Genomic DNA, 15,777 nt, shown 5'->3' on the forward strand with positions numbered 1-15,777 from the left:
ATATAATTATAACATAAAAGCTTGAAATAGTGTGAGAATTACCAAAATGTGACACAGAGACACAAAGTGAGTTCGTGCTGTTAGAAAAATTGCACCTATAGTCATGCTCAACACAAGGTTGCCACAAACCTTCAATTTGTAAAACACACAGTATCTGCAATAAAACAAGGTGTGCCTGTATTCTTATTGAGTGCTTGAGAGCACAGTCCATGGCTGATTTATCTTTGTAATCCCTATAATGCCCACCACAATGTGTTGCATATTACAGCTATTCAATAAATATATGCTGACTTAATAAATGGATATTCATTTATTTGGCAGTGAATTTTTTTGTTTTTTAAGGAAGTTCTGATATTGTTTCTTATTTTTAAAATATCAGTGGAGATGTTCTTGATTAATTATTTCCTTCAGAGAATAATCAGCAGCTGAACTTCTGGTGTTGATTAACATTTTCTATAATTATTACTCAAATTTTATTGAACATACATGCAATCTAGCCCTTAGGGGAAGACTAGGATTTCATCAAAATGATTGAGCTTAAGTGTACTTCATATTTCAATGCATAAAAAAAATTAGCAGTCATTAAACAGACATTGGAGCCCTGGTAGCACATTGGTTAAAGAGATGTGCTGCTAACCAAAAGGTCAGCAGTTTGAATCTATCAGCTGCTCCTTGGAAACCCTATGGGGCAGTTCTACTCCATCCTATAGGGTTGGTATGAATTGGAAATGACTCGATGGCAATGGGTTTGGTTTTTTTTTTCTTTTTTGAAACAGACATTAAAAGACCAAACGACAGTGATTTTCAGTGTAACATCTCTGGAATTAGAAATAAATTGTGGCATTCATTTTATGTTTAAGGATGATTTTTTTATTTCCCAGGTGTGATGGGAGAATATGAGCCGAAAATTGAGGTCCATTTTCCTTTCACGGTTACAGCTGCTAAGGGAACTACTGTTAAGATGGAGTGCTTTGCGCTTGGCAAGTAAGTACATATTCTTCCATAATTAGACACAATTGTTTATTAAAAAGTGGCCTATCTTATTTTTGGATGGATCATTTATTTTGCTAGGTTTCATGTTCCCAGAATCTCCTTTGTGGATATTTATTTTTTAAAAGAGAAGTAAAAGGGAATTGATGGAGTAATCAGTTATAGTCCTCTTCCTAGTCATTTCTATGGACAATAATATACATAATTTTGCTATTTTAACATAAAGGAAACATCTCTAAATAAAAGAACTTTACATCTTTTTACCTGCTTGTCCTAAAATTTACATCTCATCCCTAAGCTTCATTCTGCAATGATGTAAATGAAAGGGGGATAAAAGGATGAGGTAGATTCTGATAAGATGCAATAAGCAAAAATATAAAAATCATAAGAATAATAGTTATAATGAGCCAATTTGTTACTTTGGTATCTTCTGAAATAGTGATAAAATGGTAGCCCAGCTTTCAATATGTATGACACGTAATCGTTCTCCAAATTAGAAAGATGATTTCTATCACAGTACAGTGCCTGCTGTACTTAAAGATTCTATTTATGAGAGCTTAAATCCCATGACATGTAGTCACTTGTCAATGACAGTTGCAGTGTGGACACTGGGAGTAGGGGAAGGAATGGGATTTTTATTGTATTTGATTACAGTGTTATGATTCATTTTAAACAGAGTATTGTTGTTTTTAGAGTAAAACCTCAGGGTTCTTTCTAGACTATATAATTAGAATTTGCATAAATGTATCTCTATCAGAGTTCCAGTCATGCTACTTCAGTTACGAGGTAACCCCCACACTCTAACCATAAATTATTTGGAGAAAAAGTACATACTACATAAATGTGCTTATTAAGGTAGGTCTTTTTTAGGCTATGGATGGTTGGAACCCTGATGGACAGTGATTAAGAGCTACAGCTGCTAACCAAAAGGTCAGCAGTTCAGATTCACCACCTGCTCCTTGGAAACCCTATGGGGCACTACTACTCTGTGCTATAGGGTCGCTATGAGTCAGAATCAGCTTGACGGCAATAGGTAGGTAGCTATGGATGTGGAAAATATTAGTAAAGATGAAAAACTTAGCTGGTAAGTGGAGGTTTAAGAGATGTGCTTAGTATCATGTTTTCTCATTTCAAAACTGATTAAGATAACATATTTGCAATTCTACTCAAATCTAAGTAGAACCAGCATCATACTAGACTAAAAGCATAATAAATTGTGTGGCCCATCTTTTAAGCAAAAGACACCCGTAAGTAGATGTATATTTCAAGAGCTTAAAATTCATCTAGGAGATGCTTGGGAAAATATCTGAGGAAGCTTTCTAAAACCAAAGATAGTAGTTAAACCCAAACCAAACCTGCTGCCGTCAAGCCAACTCTGACTCATAGTGACCCTGTAGGACAGAGTAGAACTGCCCTGTAGGGTTTCCAAGGCTGTAATCTTTACAGAAACAGACTGCCACATCTTTCTCCTGCACAGTGACTAGTAGGTTCAAACCGCTGACTTTTTGGTTAGCAGCAGAGCACTTAACCACAGTGCCACCAGGGCTCCTTAACATAATACTTAAATGCATAAAATTAAATATTACCTTAAAATTCTTATATTTCATCATAGGCCCATGTTATGGTGTCACATATGTCTTAAAAAGTCCCAAACAGAAAGATCAATTCTGACAAAAAGAATTTATCTTGGCTTGATACCAAACTTTTTAGTATATCCTGCAGTTAAACATTTCTTAAATGCCAGAATTTGTACTAAAGCCACAAACAAAGGAAGGTCATATTGTAAAACAAATTAAAGAACTAGATTTAAACAGGCAAAAAACATATATTACAGGATATTTCCCCAGGCAGGCTTATTAATAAGTCAGTTGTGTTTGCTTTTGAAAGCCTTGAAATATGCTTAGTAAATTAATCCTTATAGTTCCTTTGATTCTAGATAGGATCCATCAGTGAAGTCATTTATTATCTTTTATTAATACTTTATTTTCCTTCAACTTTTTCACTGCTTCTTTGCTCCCCTACAAAAAGGACGTGGGCCGTAGATTGAGGATAAGGAAGACAGATAATATCAGTCAAGTAGGTCTATTGTTCATCTGGTATCTTTTCTGTGAAATGTCACAATTATGAAAAAGACTTGTGTCATGAAGAGATCTACCTGCCATCCTGGTAAAGTAAATAAAAGCAGAGAAATAACATCTTTATATGCATTTATGCCTTTGTAGTTTTTTTTTTCATGTGGAATAGATCATTATTACTTCCTGACATGATCACAGCCATTTCAAATTAATACCCAAGCATCTGCTTAGTTCCCACAGCTCACCTGAGCTGTTTCTCCATTTATTTAATGACTACACAGCACTCTGGTGGGCCTTTGCTTGTTCTGAGAACTTTTAGTACTTGCCACTAGAGATTGGTTAAGTTCTTGCTACTAAGATCTTGCTGATTCTTCCCCATTCAGTCTGTCCTCATAGAGTGTTTTAACAAAATGTTCCTCACTGAATGTTACAACCAAATTCTGGCATGAAGCAGGTCAAGCCTTCTCTACCTCATGACGTTTGCTGTCCTCTCTATCTGGGACACTTTTCCTCTGTTCTTTCCATGCTGGCTCCCTCTTATCTCTGGCCTCAACTTAAATATCATCTCCCTAAGGAGCCCTGGTAGTGCAATGATAACCCAGAAGCTCTACAGAGGAAAGACCTGGAGATCTGATCCTGTGAATACTGAAGCCTAGAAAACCCTATGGGGGCAGTTCTACTGTGTCATATGGGGTTTCTCTGAGTTGAAATCAACTCGACAGCACCCAACAACAAAGAGCCATTTGCGATCAATTTATCTAATTCAAATCCATTATTATCATAATCTTTAGCACAATTTTAATTAATTTTACCTATGCATTTCTCTGTTTTTTTTTTTTTTTTTTTAAAGTCTCTGTATCAATCAGTATCTGTCTGGGAAAAGGATCCTACTCATATGGTTCAAAAGAGTTCGGAGAAATGACGACTTATAGATTTGTGAACGAGGTGAAGAGAACCAAAATGAGAAGCTGAGGCACTCAGAGATAAGTGATAGTAGGAAGTCATTTTCATACTTAAGCCTGAAAGAGCAAGGGATAGCAGGCAATGTTACCAGAATCAGAGAAAACTGGAGACAAGGAGTAGGCAGAGAGCTCCCACCAGAAGCTGTAGTTATTGTAGCTGTGAAGATACACAGCCATTATAAGTACACAGATGAGGAAAGAATCAGGGAATTCATATCCAGACATTTTTCCTCAATCTTTCTGATCTCCTCTGGTGGTTCCCATGGCAGAAGCCAACCAGAAGCCATCCTGCATGCCCAGAAAATACAGTTCATAAATCAGGGCGGAGTCGGGGGGGATGGATTTTGAAGAGGTAGGTTGTAGGCAAGGGAGGCAAACAGAATAACCAGCATAGTCCCCATCATCAGGGCTTAAGCTCCATGAGGGTAGGAATCATGACCGTATTCTTTACCTGTGTAGTCCTAGTGCCTACCAGAGTGCCTGACACATAGATGGCACTCAGGAAATATTATTGAATGAAAGAATGAACTCAGAAGCACTGCATATTTAATCCAATCAAATCTTTGTTGTTAGCAGATAGTAATAACTTCCTTATTCACAAAGCCTTTTGACTAACATGTCCTTTCAAAGAAAGTCATCAACATCTACCCCATACCACTCATCACCTCCTACTTTAGTTCAAATTTATACTTGTACCCTTGACCCTACCTTTTCCTGCCTATTCTCACTTCACTTCATCAAGTATCTCTTTCTCTGAGACCTACAATTTCTCCCTCTGTTTTGATTTTATTCTCAAGGCTTAATATTATGCTCAAGTCACTCTTACTATTTAACACAACAAACCCAAAAGCCTCACTTGATCTATTGCCCCATAGGATAGTTTCTTTCTTTCGTTTAATTTTTTTTGGATTGGGGTAAGGGTAAGAATGAGAAAGATTTATCACAGTTAAGGCTAGGGTGAAGGACAAAGTGAAAAATACATGTCACAAATATTTGATATAATACTGGCTTCAATGACAAATAAAGAGATGATTATGAGTACAACATTTTACTGTTTCAATCTTGCCTCCTCCTACCCCTACTGGAACATTTCAGACATCCTACCAGAAATCATCATTTTTATCATGTTATTTACAGAATCAAAAACCTTCCTCTTGGAAGGAAAAGTAATCCATTCGTTGATGCAGAGTTGCTAAAAAGCAAGTGGTGGCCTTTGTATTGCTCGTGTCATAATTTCAAATGCACAAAAGTACTTTGAAAAAGAGGAAGATCCTCAACGAGATGGATTGACACAGTGGCTACAACATTGGGCTCAAGCATAACAATGACCATGAGAATGGCGCAGGACCTGGCAGTGTTTCGTTCTGTTGTACAGAGGGTCACTGTGAGTTGGAACCGATTCAACAGCACCTAACAACAAATTACTTTGAACAAACCTAGACCTGAATATAGGTCTGATGATACTGAGAGCCAACTGTGTGCCAGACATTATACTAACTGCCAAGGATTTTATAATGAAAGGTCCTAGCCTGTCTTCTAAAAAATATTCCATTCTTTCTTTATACTGAAATGGGATCTGAATGCTAGATTCATGAAGCTGAATCTAGCATCACATTCTCTGGAGTCCACCTCTAGTCTTTACATAAGCAGCAGTTTCACACTCTGACCAAGCTATCCTCCCAACCGTCAAACTATCTCTAGAGATATTTACTCCCCCTCTTTTTTATTCCAACTTTAATCTGAAATCAAACTACCAAATGGCAGATGTTCTGCCTTTTGCATTTTCTCTGACCCATGACATGATCCTATGAACCTTTCTAGGTCATACTAAAAGATTTCTCTGATTGTTAAAGAATATTTCCCAAACATGTCATAATACCATTCCATTGGTCACATACTGTTTTCTACTCCTGTTGAAAAGTAATCTAAGTGATCTACATCTGTCCCCAAAAGTGTTCAGTTCCTATAACTTAATTACGCTGTCACATTTGCAAAAATAATTTTAAAACATATAAGCTTATGTGTCTTCTGTAGTCTTAAATGAAAATAGCAGAAGATAAAAGATTTTATGTTATCGAATTGTATTATCTTTTGACACCACCCAAGTTCACCAGCCTACCTAATTTGAAGTTAAGTAAAAAATCAATAGGAAAGCTATCAGCTGCAAGGTTTCTTCCAAAGAAACCCCAGCTTGAATCTGAATTTACCAAAAATCAAATGATTTCTCAATAGATTACTGGGACAGAACAGAATAAGAGTGTACTAGTTATACTCCTAGAAATCTCCCATAAAATAGATTTGCACAATACTAAGTACAGAACTTACCACATGAAGTAACCGTGATGTGGTATATTTGTATTGGTCAATTCTATACAGGCATTTTTTTCCCCAGAAAAAAATGGGAAATGCTTAAGGAGGATCCACAAGGACACAAAGGTATATAAAGCTTTGGGAAATGTAAAAAAGAGAGGGGAGGGAATCAATTGCTTTGAAAAGAAAAAGGCTGTTTTAAAAATATGGAGGGTTGTTATCAAAAGATTGCTCAGAAGCTGCTCTCCTGTTTCAACAAAGGGGGGTGGGTCTGAGCAGAATTCCAACAGTATGGAATTAAACTAGCAGAGTTAGATTGGATGTAATATAGAGGTTCTTGACAAAAAGTTGAGAATGGCTTATCAGGAGAGGCAGAAGAAGCTCTTTCTCTGCACTGCTTTAAGAATATAATAATAGCCACTTGTCTTCTAATAATTTAGATGTAATGTTCCCTGAAAGGAGAGAAATGGTCGAGGTCACAGTTGGAAATGACAGTTTTAAACATTCTCTTTTGCTGGCTGCTCATCCACCCACACTAGGACTGAATATTAAGAGTAAAAGGATAGTGCCAGGCAGACTTAATTAGCTGCCTCTTGGTGACTGTAATTTACATAACATTTTAAAGTGGTCGATGGCATGTACAGGAAGTAGAGATAAAGAGTGTTGTCTTTTCTCACTTAGCATTCAGCCCAGAGAGACCTTAGTTAGGGAGGAAAGCGTCTATGATATTTCTCAGTTCTGCTTTTATACACTGGACACAATGTTTCTGAGTGGAAGTGCGAGAAAAGGAGTCAAAGGACAATGCAAGTAAGGAATCCCTTAGGGCCCCAATAAGTATTTCCTTTCCATGGTTCTTTCTAAATGTGGTATGTAACTGAAAGTTGATGACATTTTCAACTGCTTGTGCTGTTTTTTAAGTCTTGCCTACAAGAAGAAATTCAGTTCTAATCTCAGACTCCTACCTCCCATCTCTGACCATAACTACATATCCTTTACTTGCTCTGGATTTGTCACTCTCAGATGTCAACCTTGGTCATCCTCATAACCCCCTGTCCCTCCATCTCTCCTGTTCCTGCAGAGTATGACATTCTTCCTAGCTCTATGGCTCATCTACTAATCTGGAGCCCTCATAGAGCTGTTTCAATTAGGATTCCATGAATAATCCACATTTTCCCCCCTTGAGTTTCTACTTACTTTGCTATCCAACTATCTGCTTTCTGGGTTCCTGGAACAGGGAGTCAAACCTTTCTCTTGTTGTCTCACCTCCGTTTGGTCCTTGGTGAAGGTCAGAAATCTCTTTATTCATATCTAGTTTACTCCCTTTGATAGTCCCTGTAATGATGTTCAACTAACATTTATTATGCGCCTAAATGTGCTCACCCTTACTCTGGGTACTGTAGAGATACAAAGGCTCTTTTTCCCCTTTTAATTCCCTGACAGCAAATAATGCCTGTCCTCCTCCTAGTTCTTTGGCCATGCCTTCTTATTTTTTGGCCAGACGTCCTTTTCCTCCATTCGTGTTATCTTTCCCTGATCCAGCTCATTCTTTATCTGCAGCAAAAATAATTTTCCTAAGAAGTTTACCAAGTCATTTTCTAATTTAAGTTTTTAATTCATAATTTTGTGTATAAAAAAAATCTAAATACCTTAGAATAACAGAAAAGCTAGAGAAATAGATAAAGTGTTGTGATTAAAGTAAGACTCTTTTTTTCTGGAGCTAGACTGCCTGGATTTGAATCTCTGCTCAAACCCTTGATAACTGAGTCCGTGGCCTTGGGCAATTTAGTTAACTCGTGTCTCTGAATCATCATTTCTGAAATGAGAATAATTGTGAGGAGCCTTGGTGGTACAGTGGTTAAGCACTCGCTGCTATCAGAAAGGTCAACAATTTGAGCCTACCAGCCACTCCACGGGAAAAAGATGTGGCAGTCTGCTTCCATAAAGAGTATAGCTTTGCAAAACCTGTGAGGCAGTTCTGCTGTGTCCTATAGGGTCACTATGGGTTGGAATCAACTTTGTGGCAGTGGGTTTAATATATTGAAAGGACAGTGTCTGACATATAGTAAGTGTAGTGATTAAGAGCTCAACTGCTAACCGAAAGGTCAGTAGTTTGAATCCACCAGCCATTCCTTGGAAACTCTATGGGGCAGTTCTGCTCTGTCCTAAGAGCCGCTATGACTTGGAAGCAACTCAGTGGCAGTGGGTTTATTATCATCAATAGCCATTAAGGTAAGGAATTGTCAATTAGATATAAAGTTATTAACTAGATAACCAAAAGATAAAATGAGAACTTTAAAGCATAAAGAGATATCAACTGCAGGAAGCAGCTACTACCCCTAGGTAAAACAAAGAGAATTAGAATTACTGAAAAATAGAAGCCCAGAGGTACCTGAGAGCCGGACCTAGGAGCAGGGGGCAGCAGCCAGCGTGTGTTAGGGTCTCTGATGTAGGATGCAATGAAACTGATCCTGCAAGTGGAAAAACTGCAAGCCGGATTCTGTCCCTGCTACGGAAAACAAGGTCTGCTTGGTGCCGTTCTCAGATATCTGAAGTAGGCAAGAAGCCCAAAACCAAACCCACTGCTCTGAAGTCGACTCATAGCAAACCCATAGGACAGAGTAGAGCTGCCCCATAGGGTTTCCAAGGAGAGCCTGGGTGATTGAGACTACTAACCTTTTGGTTAGCAGCTGAGCTCATTCATACCCACTGCTCCACAAGAAGTCTGTACGAAACACATTGGGCAAAAACAAGGAGTGTGTTATTTCTTTTTCATCTAGCCTTGAAGGCTCCCTCCAGCACCCCCTGATGGCAGTGTCCAACAGGGAGCCAGCTGGCTGAGCAGAAAAGGGGTCTTCAAAGTCAAAGACCCAGAGTCACAAAGCAGGGCATAGAAACATGGAGCTGAGTGCATAAAGCTCCACTTTACATTTTCGAACCCACCTAGTAAATCAACCACTCCCTTCGTATAACTCAGTCACACACGATTTTGCACTTCTGTGGCTCTGTAACCCTCTTTCCTTAGTCTGGAATATTTGGCTGCTGTAATCCTGTTCAGTATTCAAAGCCTAGGACAAATGCCACTACTCTGTTACATCATCCCTGCTTTTCTTGACACCCAATTTCTTATCTTTGGAATTGTATGGCCACCTACATTTTACCATTTAGCCTGCCCCAGTGGGTCCGCTGGTTTAAATGTTTGGATCTCTAAAGTATCCTTGGATGCTGCAAGCACTGAATATGTGTACCACATTGAATTCAGTTGTGAACAATGCAGTCAACCTTTGGTGGCAGGAGACAACAATATTAAATTTGGTTTGGTCTGACAGATGCCTCCAAACACCTTTCACATGTCTTTGCCCTGAAAATTCTGACCACATTACATTAGCTACAGTTTCCTGGCAGGTTTCATTTTACCATGTGACTTTTCGCAGACCCCAGAAAGATCACTAGATATGTCATATAGCCACCAACAACAAAGAAGTAAAATTTGGTCACTGATGCTTAAATGACCACGTTCACAAGGGCAAACCTGGGGTTATTCTGTAATAAAAAAGCCATATGCTATAAAGCAACACCGGTTTATCTACCATGATAATCCTGCCTGCTAATAATGTTACAGGCAGATTTATACATATATATATATATTTTTTTTTACTTTACATGGTCCTTATCTTACTTTTGCAGCCATTAATACACAATCAGATCAGCTGTGCTCAAAAGGCCTTGAACCAGTTGCTGTAATAATTACGTGAATGACCTTTCCAGGCTCCTCTGAAACCTGGTATAGAGGTGAGAGGGAAGGAGACATTCAATTTCCTGCCCTTTCTAGTTCCTGCTTATCTCTCTTTCAGATAGCATTTACAAATCACCTTTTATTATACTCCGTCAAATGCCTATTAGGGAACCAGGGCATTAAGTTTGTTTGGTTTTTTACTTCTTTTTTTGCATGATCATTGCATATAAGAAACACCAGCCATAAAGTCATTTTTGCTGTAGTTTTATGTTTCCTCAGTCCTTAGTTGAGCTGTCTCGAACGGCTGCTCTTCTGTCCCATTGTAACTGTGAGAATGGCAAACATTCCTCTGAGAATTCCCAGTCTGCAACCAGTAAACGTTTCTAAAAGAACCTGCTCTTTAGTTACAGATTGGTGATTTATTAATACTGTTTATTTGGAACTGCCAGTCACTAAGGGCTGTAAGAATTAAAAATAAATTGGAGTTGTGTGGCATTTGTCTATCAAACTAAAATCAAATTACTTAATCATGAGATTGACAGAAGAGCTGGGGATAGGAGTCAGTCACTGGCCTAGGAATCAATGGATGTTTAGGTCTCACAGGTAAGTGGTACATGTGAGTCAAAAAAATGACTCTTGTGAGCTATCGATTGTTTTAGTGTTGTTGAGACCAAAGGACACGTCCTCATTTCAGGTGGTGCCCAAAGGATGTGGGTGCTAAAAGATCTTCAGAGATCACATAGTCCAATATCAATTCATAAATGGGAAACAGAGACTGCAAAGAAGTGCTAGACCAAGACATATGGTCATGCTACTCAGACTAGTGGTTTGATGTCTCTTCCTTTGATGCTCTTTACATTTTCAGCACTCCTTCATCATGTCAATAGGGAGTGTTTTATTTATGCATTTATTTTTGTGCTCAGAGGCATTATATATTTCTAGGAAAGAGAACCAATTTATTATTCACATTTGGAGTCACAGTTAACTGGAATCATATTTTGAACTTTTCCAGGGCTTTCTTAGGATGATTTAATATGCCTTTTTAAGCAGAGAAACTACATTCATGTGCCTTGGCCCCACAGCAAGCAAGCAATAGAGACAAGACTAAGAGCTAGATCTACAGATTCTAAAACTGATGCTTTCCTCAGTTTACCACACCATTTTTCTGTTGCTAACAGTAATTTCCACTTTATCATAGCAAAGATTTTCCAGGATGCACTTTGGTATCTCAGTGATTGACAGGGATATTGGTATACGAGTCAAAACACCAAAGACATAAAGCAAGAGATAATCCCAAAATGACAGAATTTTACTTGGATCAGTTTTATACTGATTTATTTTGGGTGAATATCCTTGGGGTTTTCATGGACTATCTTTTTCCACAATGTTGATTGTGGAAGTTTAACCTGATATACTGCTAAGATTCATAAAGAGGATATGAGGAATCAATATAGTCACCATGAGTTTCTATCTTCATTCTACTTATCCCTCTTTCTCCTGCAAAATTTGACCAGATACATAATCTTGGCATCTGAACGTGCAATGACCAGAACAATAACAACAAAAAAGTTAAAGAATTTTAACCCAATCTCAGTATATTTAAAAATGAACTTCTACCTATACTAGATGGTTCCCATATCTCACTTGGATTCCAATAACATCTTTTACTCTCAATGGATTAAAAATAGGAGTGAATTTAGGCAAATCCTTTATTCTCTCTGGACTTAGTTTCTCATTTAGAACTCTCACAGTCTAGGATATCTTTAACCTTTATGTAATAATTACCCACAAATTCCCGTTAAGTCTTACCCTAGAGATTTAAATTTTTGCCCAGTGGTTATCTCTTCTAAAAATGACATACACCCATAAAAGTACTGCTTTGATACTGATTTATTTAACAACAAACATTCTAGGATCTCTTCCTTTCAGGTTTTATTCTAACTGATATGTTTGATGACAACACTTAATTTTCAAGTCTATCATAGTACACAGACACTTAAGTGGTACGTGTCTTACTGAATTATTGTATTATGAATTAGACATACTCATCATACGGTCCTTCTTAACGTATTGGTACTGGTTGAGTAAAGGTAGCGACATAACTTGTCCACTAGAAAAATATGAATTTAGAATGGTAAAATATTTTCACAATCAATTCTTTGAGTGACTTGATACCAAATTTGAAATTTAAGTACCAAGCATTGGTAATATGCATACCATTATTAGTTTATGCATTTCAAATTTTTTGTGTTATTTCGATAACTTTCAATTTGAGTATGTCATGATCAAATTTGACTTATTATATGCCACCCTTGACATCTCCTATTCCCTAATTCTAATATCCAAGCATTCCATCTTAAAATATTGTAATCATCATTGATCTCCCCAAAACCTTGTATCTAATATGTCATCTATTGAAAACCCTTCAAGTTCAATCCTTTCTATTTCATCTGCCAAGCTATTGTTCAAATCTATTACTTTTGAATCAGCTTGGGTTACTTTACTCAGCTGAAAAGAAAACTAGAGGAGGCGGGGCCAAGATGGCGGACTAGGTGGACGCTACCGCGGATCCCTCTTGCAACAAAGACTCGGAAAAACAAGTGAATCGATCACATACATAACAATCTACGAACTCTGAACAACAAGCACAGATTTAGAGATGGAAAACGAACAAATACGGGCAGACAGCGACAGTTTTCAGAACTAGGAGCCAGCGTACCAGGCGGGTGACATTCGGAGCCAGATCTGGGGCAGAGCCCAGGGGGGCAGACGGCACAGACAAGGGGCCCAGCCGTACCCCCCCGAACCCATCCCGGGAGAGAGTCTAGCTGGTTGGCGTGGGCGGCGGGCGGCGTAGCAGCACAGCCGGAGGGAGATGCACCCGGGAGGCAGTGACTGATCTTGGAGCGGGGAGAGCAGTGTCCCAGCCGGGGAGCCGTCCCACCGGGAGTTTGGTGGGAAGCGGGCGGGGCGCGGAGGGGTCAGCTATATTTCCCTAAAGCGACCCCGGGGCGGGGCCCACACGTTAGTGCGGGGGGACGCCCACCCAGTTCGCGTGCGTGGCGTGGCACACTGGAGGGAGAAGTCCCCGGGAGGAAGTGAATGGTCTTGGAGCGGGGAGAGCAGCGTCCCAGGCGGGGAGCCGTCCCGCTGGGATTTTGGTGAAAGCGGGCGGGGCGTGAGCACGGGGTCCAATTATATTCCCCTGAATTGACCCAGGGGGCGGGCCCACCTGGTCGTGCGGGTGACGCCCACCCAGTTCGCGAGAGCGGTGCAACGCACCGGAGGGAGAAGTCCCTGGGAGGAAGTGACAGGACTCGGAGTGGGGAAAGCAGCGTCCCAGCCGGGGAGCCGTCCTGCTGGGGTTTTGGCGAAAGCGGGCGGAGCGTGAGCACGGGGTCCAATTATATTCTCCTGAATAGACCCTGGGGGCGGGCCCACCCGTTCATGCGGGAGACGCCCACCCAGTTCGCGCGAGTAGTCCCGCGCACCCGAGGGAGAAGTCCCCGGGAGGAAGTGACTGGTCTCGGAGCAGGGAGAGTAGCATCCCAACTGGGGAGCCGTACCGCCCAGATTTTGGCGGACGAGGGTGGAGCGTGAACACGGTGATCAGATCTATATTCTGTGATGCTACACTCCTAGCTCTCTGATCCCTCCCACACCCTCCCCAGGTGGCTCCATTAACATCCGAATACCCGGAGCCAGAGGGAGAATTCAGATAGGGATCTGACTGCATTTTTTTTAGCTGATTACCTGGAAAATCTAGTTTCCCAGTGGTGGCTCGGAGACAGCAGTCCATATCAAACCACATAAAGAAACAGACCATGACAGCTTCTCCAACCCCCCAAACAAAAGAATCAAAATCTTTCCCAAGTGAAGATACAATCCTGGAATTATCAGATACAGAATATAAAAAACTAATTTACAGAATGCTTAAAGATATCACAAATGAAACTAGGATAAATGCAGAAAAAGCCAAGGAACACACTGATAAAACTGTTGAAGAACTCAAAAAGATTATTCAAGAACATACTGGAAAAATTAATAAGTTGCAAGAATCCATAGAGAGACGGCATGTAGAAATCCAAAAGATTAACAATAAAATTACAGAATTTGACAACGCAATAGAAAGTCAGAGGAGCAGACTCGAGCAATTAGAATGTAGACTGGGACTTCTTGAGGACCAGGGAATCAACACCAACATAGCTGAAAAAAAATCAGATAAAAGAATTTAAAAAAATGAAGAAACCCTAAGAATCATGTGGGACTCTATCAAGAAGGATAACTTGCGAGTGATTGGTGTCCCAGAACAGGGAGGGGGGACAGAAAACACAGAGAAAATAGTTGAAGAACTCCTGACACAAAACTTCTCTGACATCATGAAAGACGAAAGGATATCTATCCAAGATGCTCATCGAACCCCATTTAAGATTGATCCAAAAAGAAAAACACCAAGACATATTATCATCAAACTTGCCAAAACCAAAGACAAACAGAAAATTTTAAAAGCAGCCAGGGAGAAAAGAAAGGTTTCCTTCAAGGGAGAATCAATAAGAATAAGTTCAGACTACTCAGCAGAAACCATGCAGGCAAGAAGGGAATGGGACGACGTATACAGAGCACTGAAGGAGAAAAACGGCCAACCAAGGATCATATATCCAGCAAAACTCTCTCTGAAATATGAAGGAGAAATTAAGATATTTACAGATAAACACAAGTTTAGAGAATTTGCAAAAACTAAACCAAGACTGCAAGAAATGCTAAAGGAGATTGTTTGGCCTGATGACCAATAATATCAGGTACCAGCACAATACAAGGTCACAAAACAGAACGTCCTGATATCAACGCAACTCAAATAGGGAAAGCACAAAATCAAACAAATTAAGACTAATTCTAAAAAATAAATAAATAAACAAAATAATACCCATAACAGGAAATCATGGAAATCAATAGATAAACGATCACAGTAATCAAAAAGAGGGACTAAATATAGGAGGCATTGAACTGCCAGATGGAGAGTGATACAAGGCGATATAGAACGATACAAGTTAGGTTTTTACTTAGAAAAATAGGGGTAAATAATAAGGTAACCACAAAAAGGAATATCAATTCCATAACTCAAGAAAAAAGCCAAGAAAAACGTAACGACTCAACAAACACAAAGTTAAACATTATGAAAATGAGGATCTCACAAGCTACTAAGAAAAACGTCTCAGCACAAAAAAGCATGTGGAAAAATGAAATGGCCAACAACACACGTGAAAAGGTATCAAAATGACAGCACTAAAAACTTACTTGTCTATAATTACGCTGAATGTAAATGGACTCAATGCACCAATAAAGAGACAGAGAGTCACAGACTGGATAAAGAAACACGATCCATCTATATGCTGCCTACAAGAGACACACCTTAGACTTAGAGACACGAACAAACTAAAACTCAAAGGATGGAAAAAAATATATCAAGCAAATAATAAGCAAAAAAGAAGAGGAGTAGCAATATTAATTTCTGACAAAATAGACTTTAGACTTAAATCCACCACAAAAGATAAAGAAGGACACTATATAATGATAAAAGGGACAATTGATCAGGAAGACATAACCATATTAAATATTTACGCACCCAATGACAGAGCTGCAAGATACATAAATCAAATTTTAACAGGATTGAAAAGTGAGATAGACACCTCCACATTTATAGTAGGAG

The 15,777-nt window shown here is 39.2% G+C and overlaps 1 protein-coding gene across 1 annotated transcript in view; it reads left to right on the forward strand.

Annotated features, from left to right (window-relative positions):
- The window catches only part of CNTN5 (contactin 5), a 577,721-nt gene that overhangs the window by 208,528 nt on the left and 353,416 nt on the right, over positions 1-15,777 (forward strand). The window contains exon 6 of the mRNA XM_064289547.1: positions 882-984. Coding sequence (XP_064145617.1) covers positions 882-984 — 103 coding nt within the window. The remainder of the gene's footprint in view (positions 1-881; positions 985-15,777) is intronic.

Source organism: Loxodonta africana, chromosome 7 (assembly GCF_030014295.1).
Source record: "Loxodonta africana isolate mLoxAfr1 chromosome 7, mLoxAfr1.hap2, whole genome shotgun sequence".
NCBI classification, from domain to species: Eukaryota; Metazoa; Chordata; class Mammalia; order Proboscidea; family Elephantidae; genus Loxodonta; species Loxodonta africana.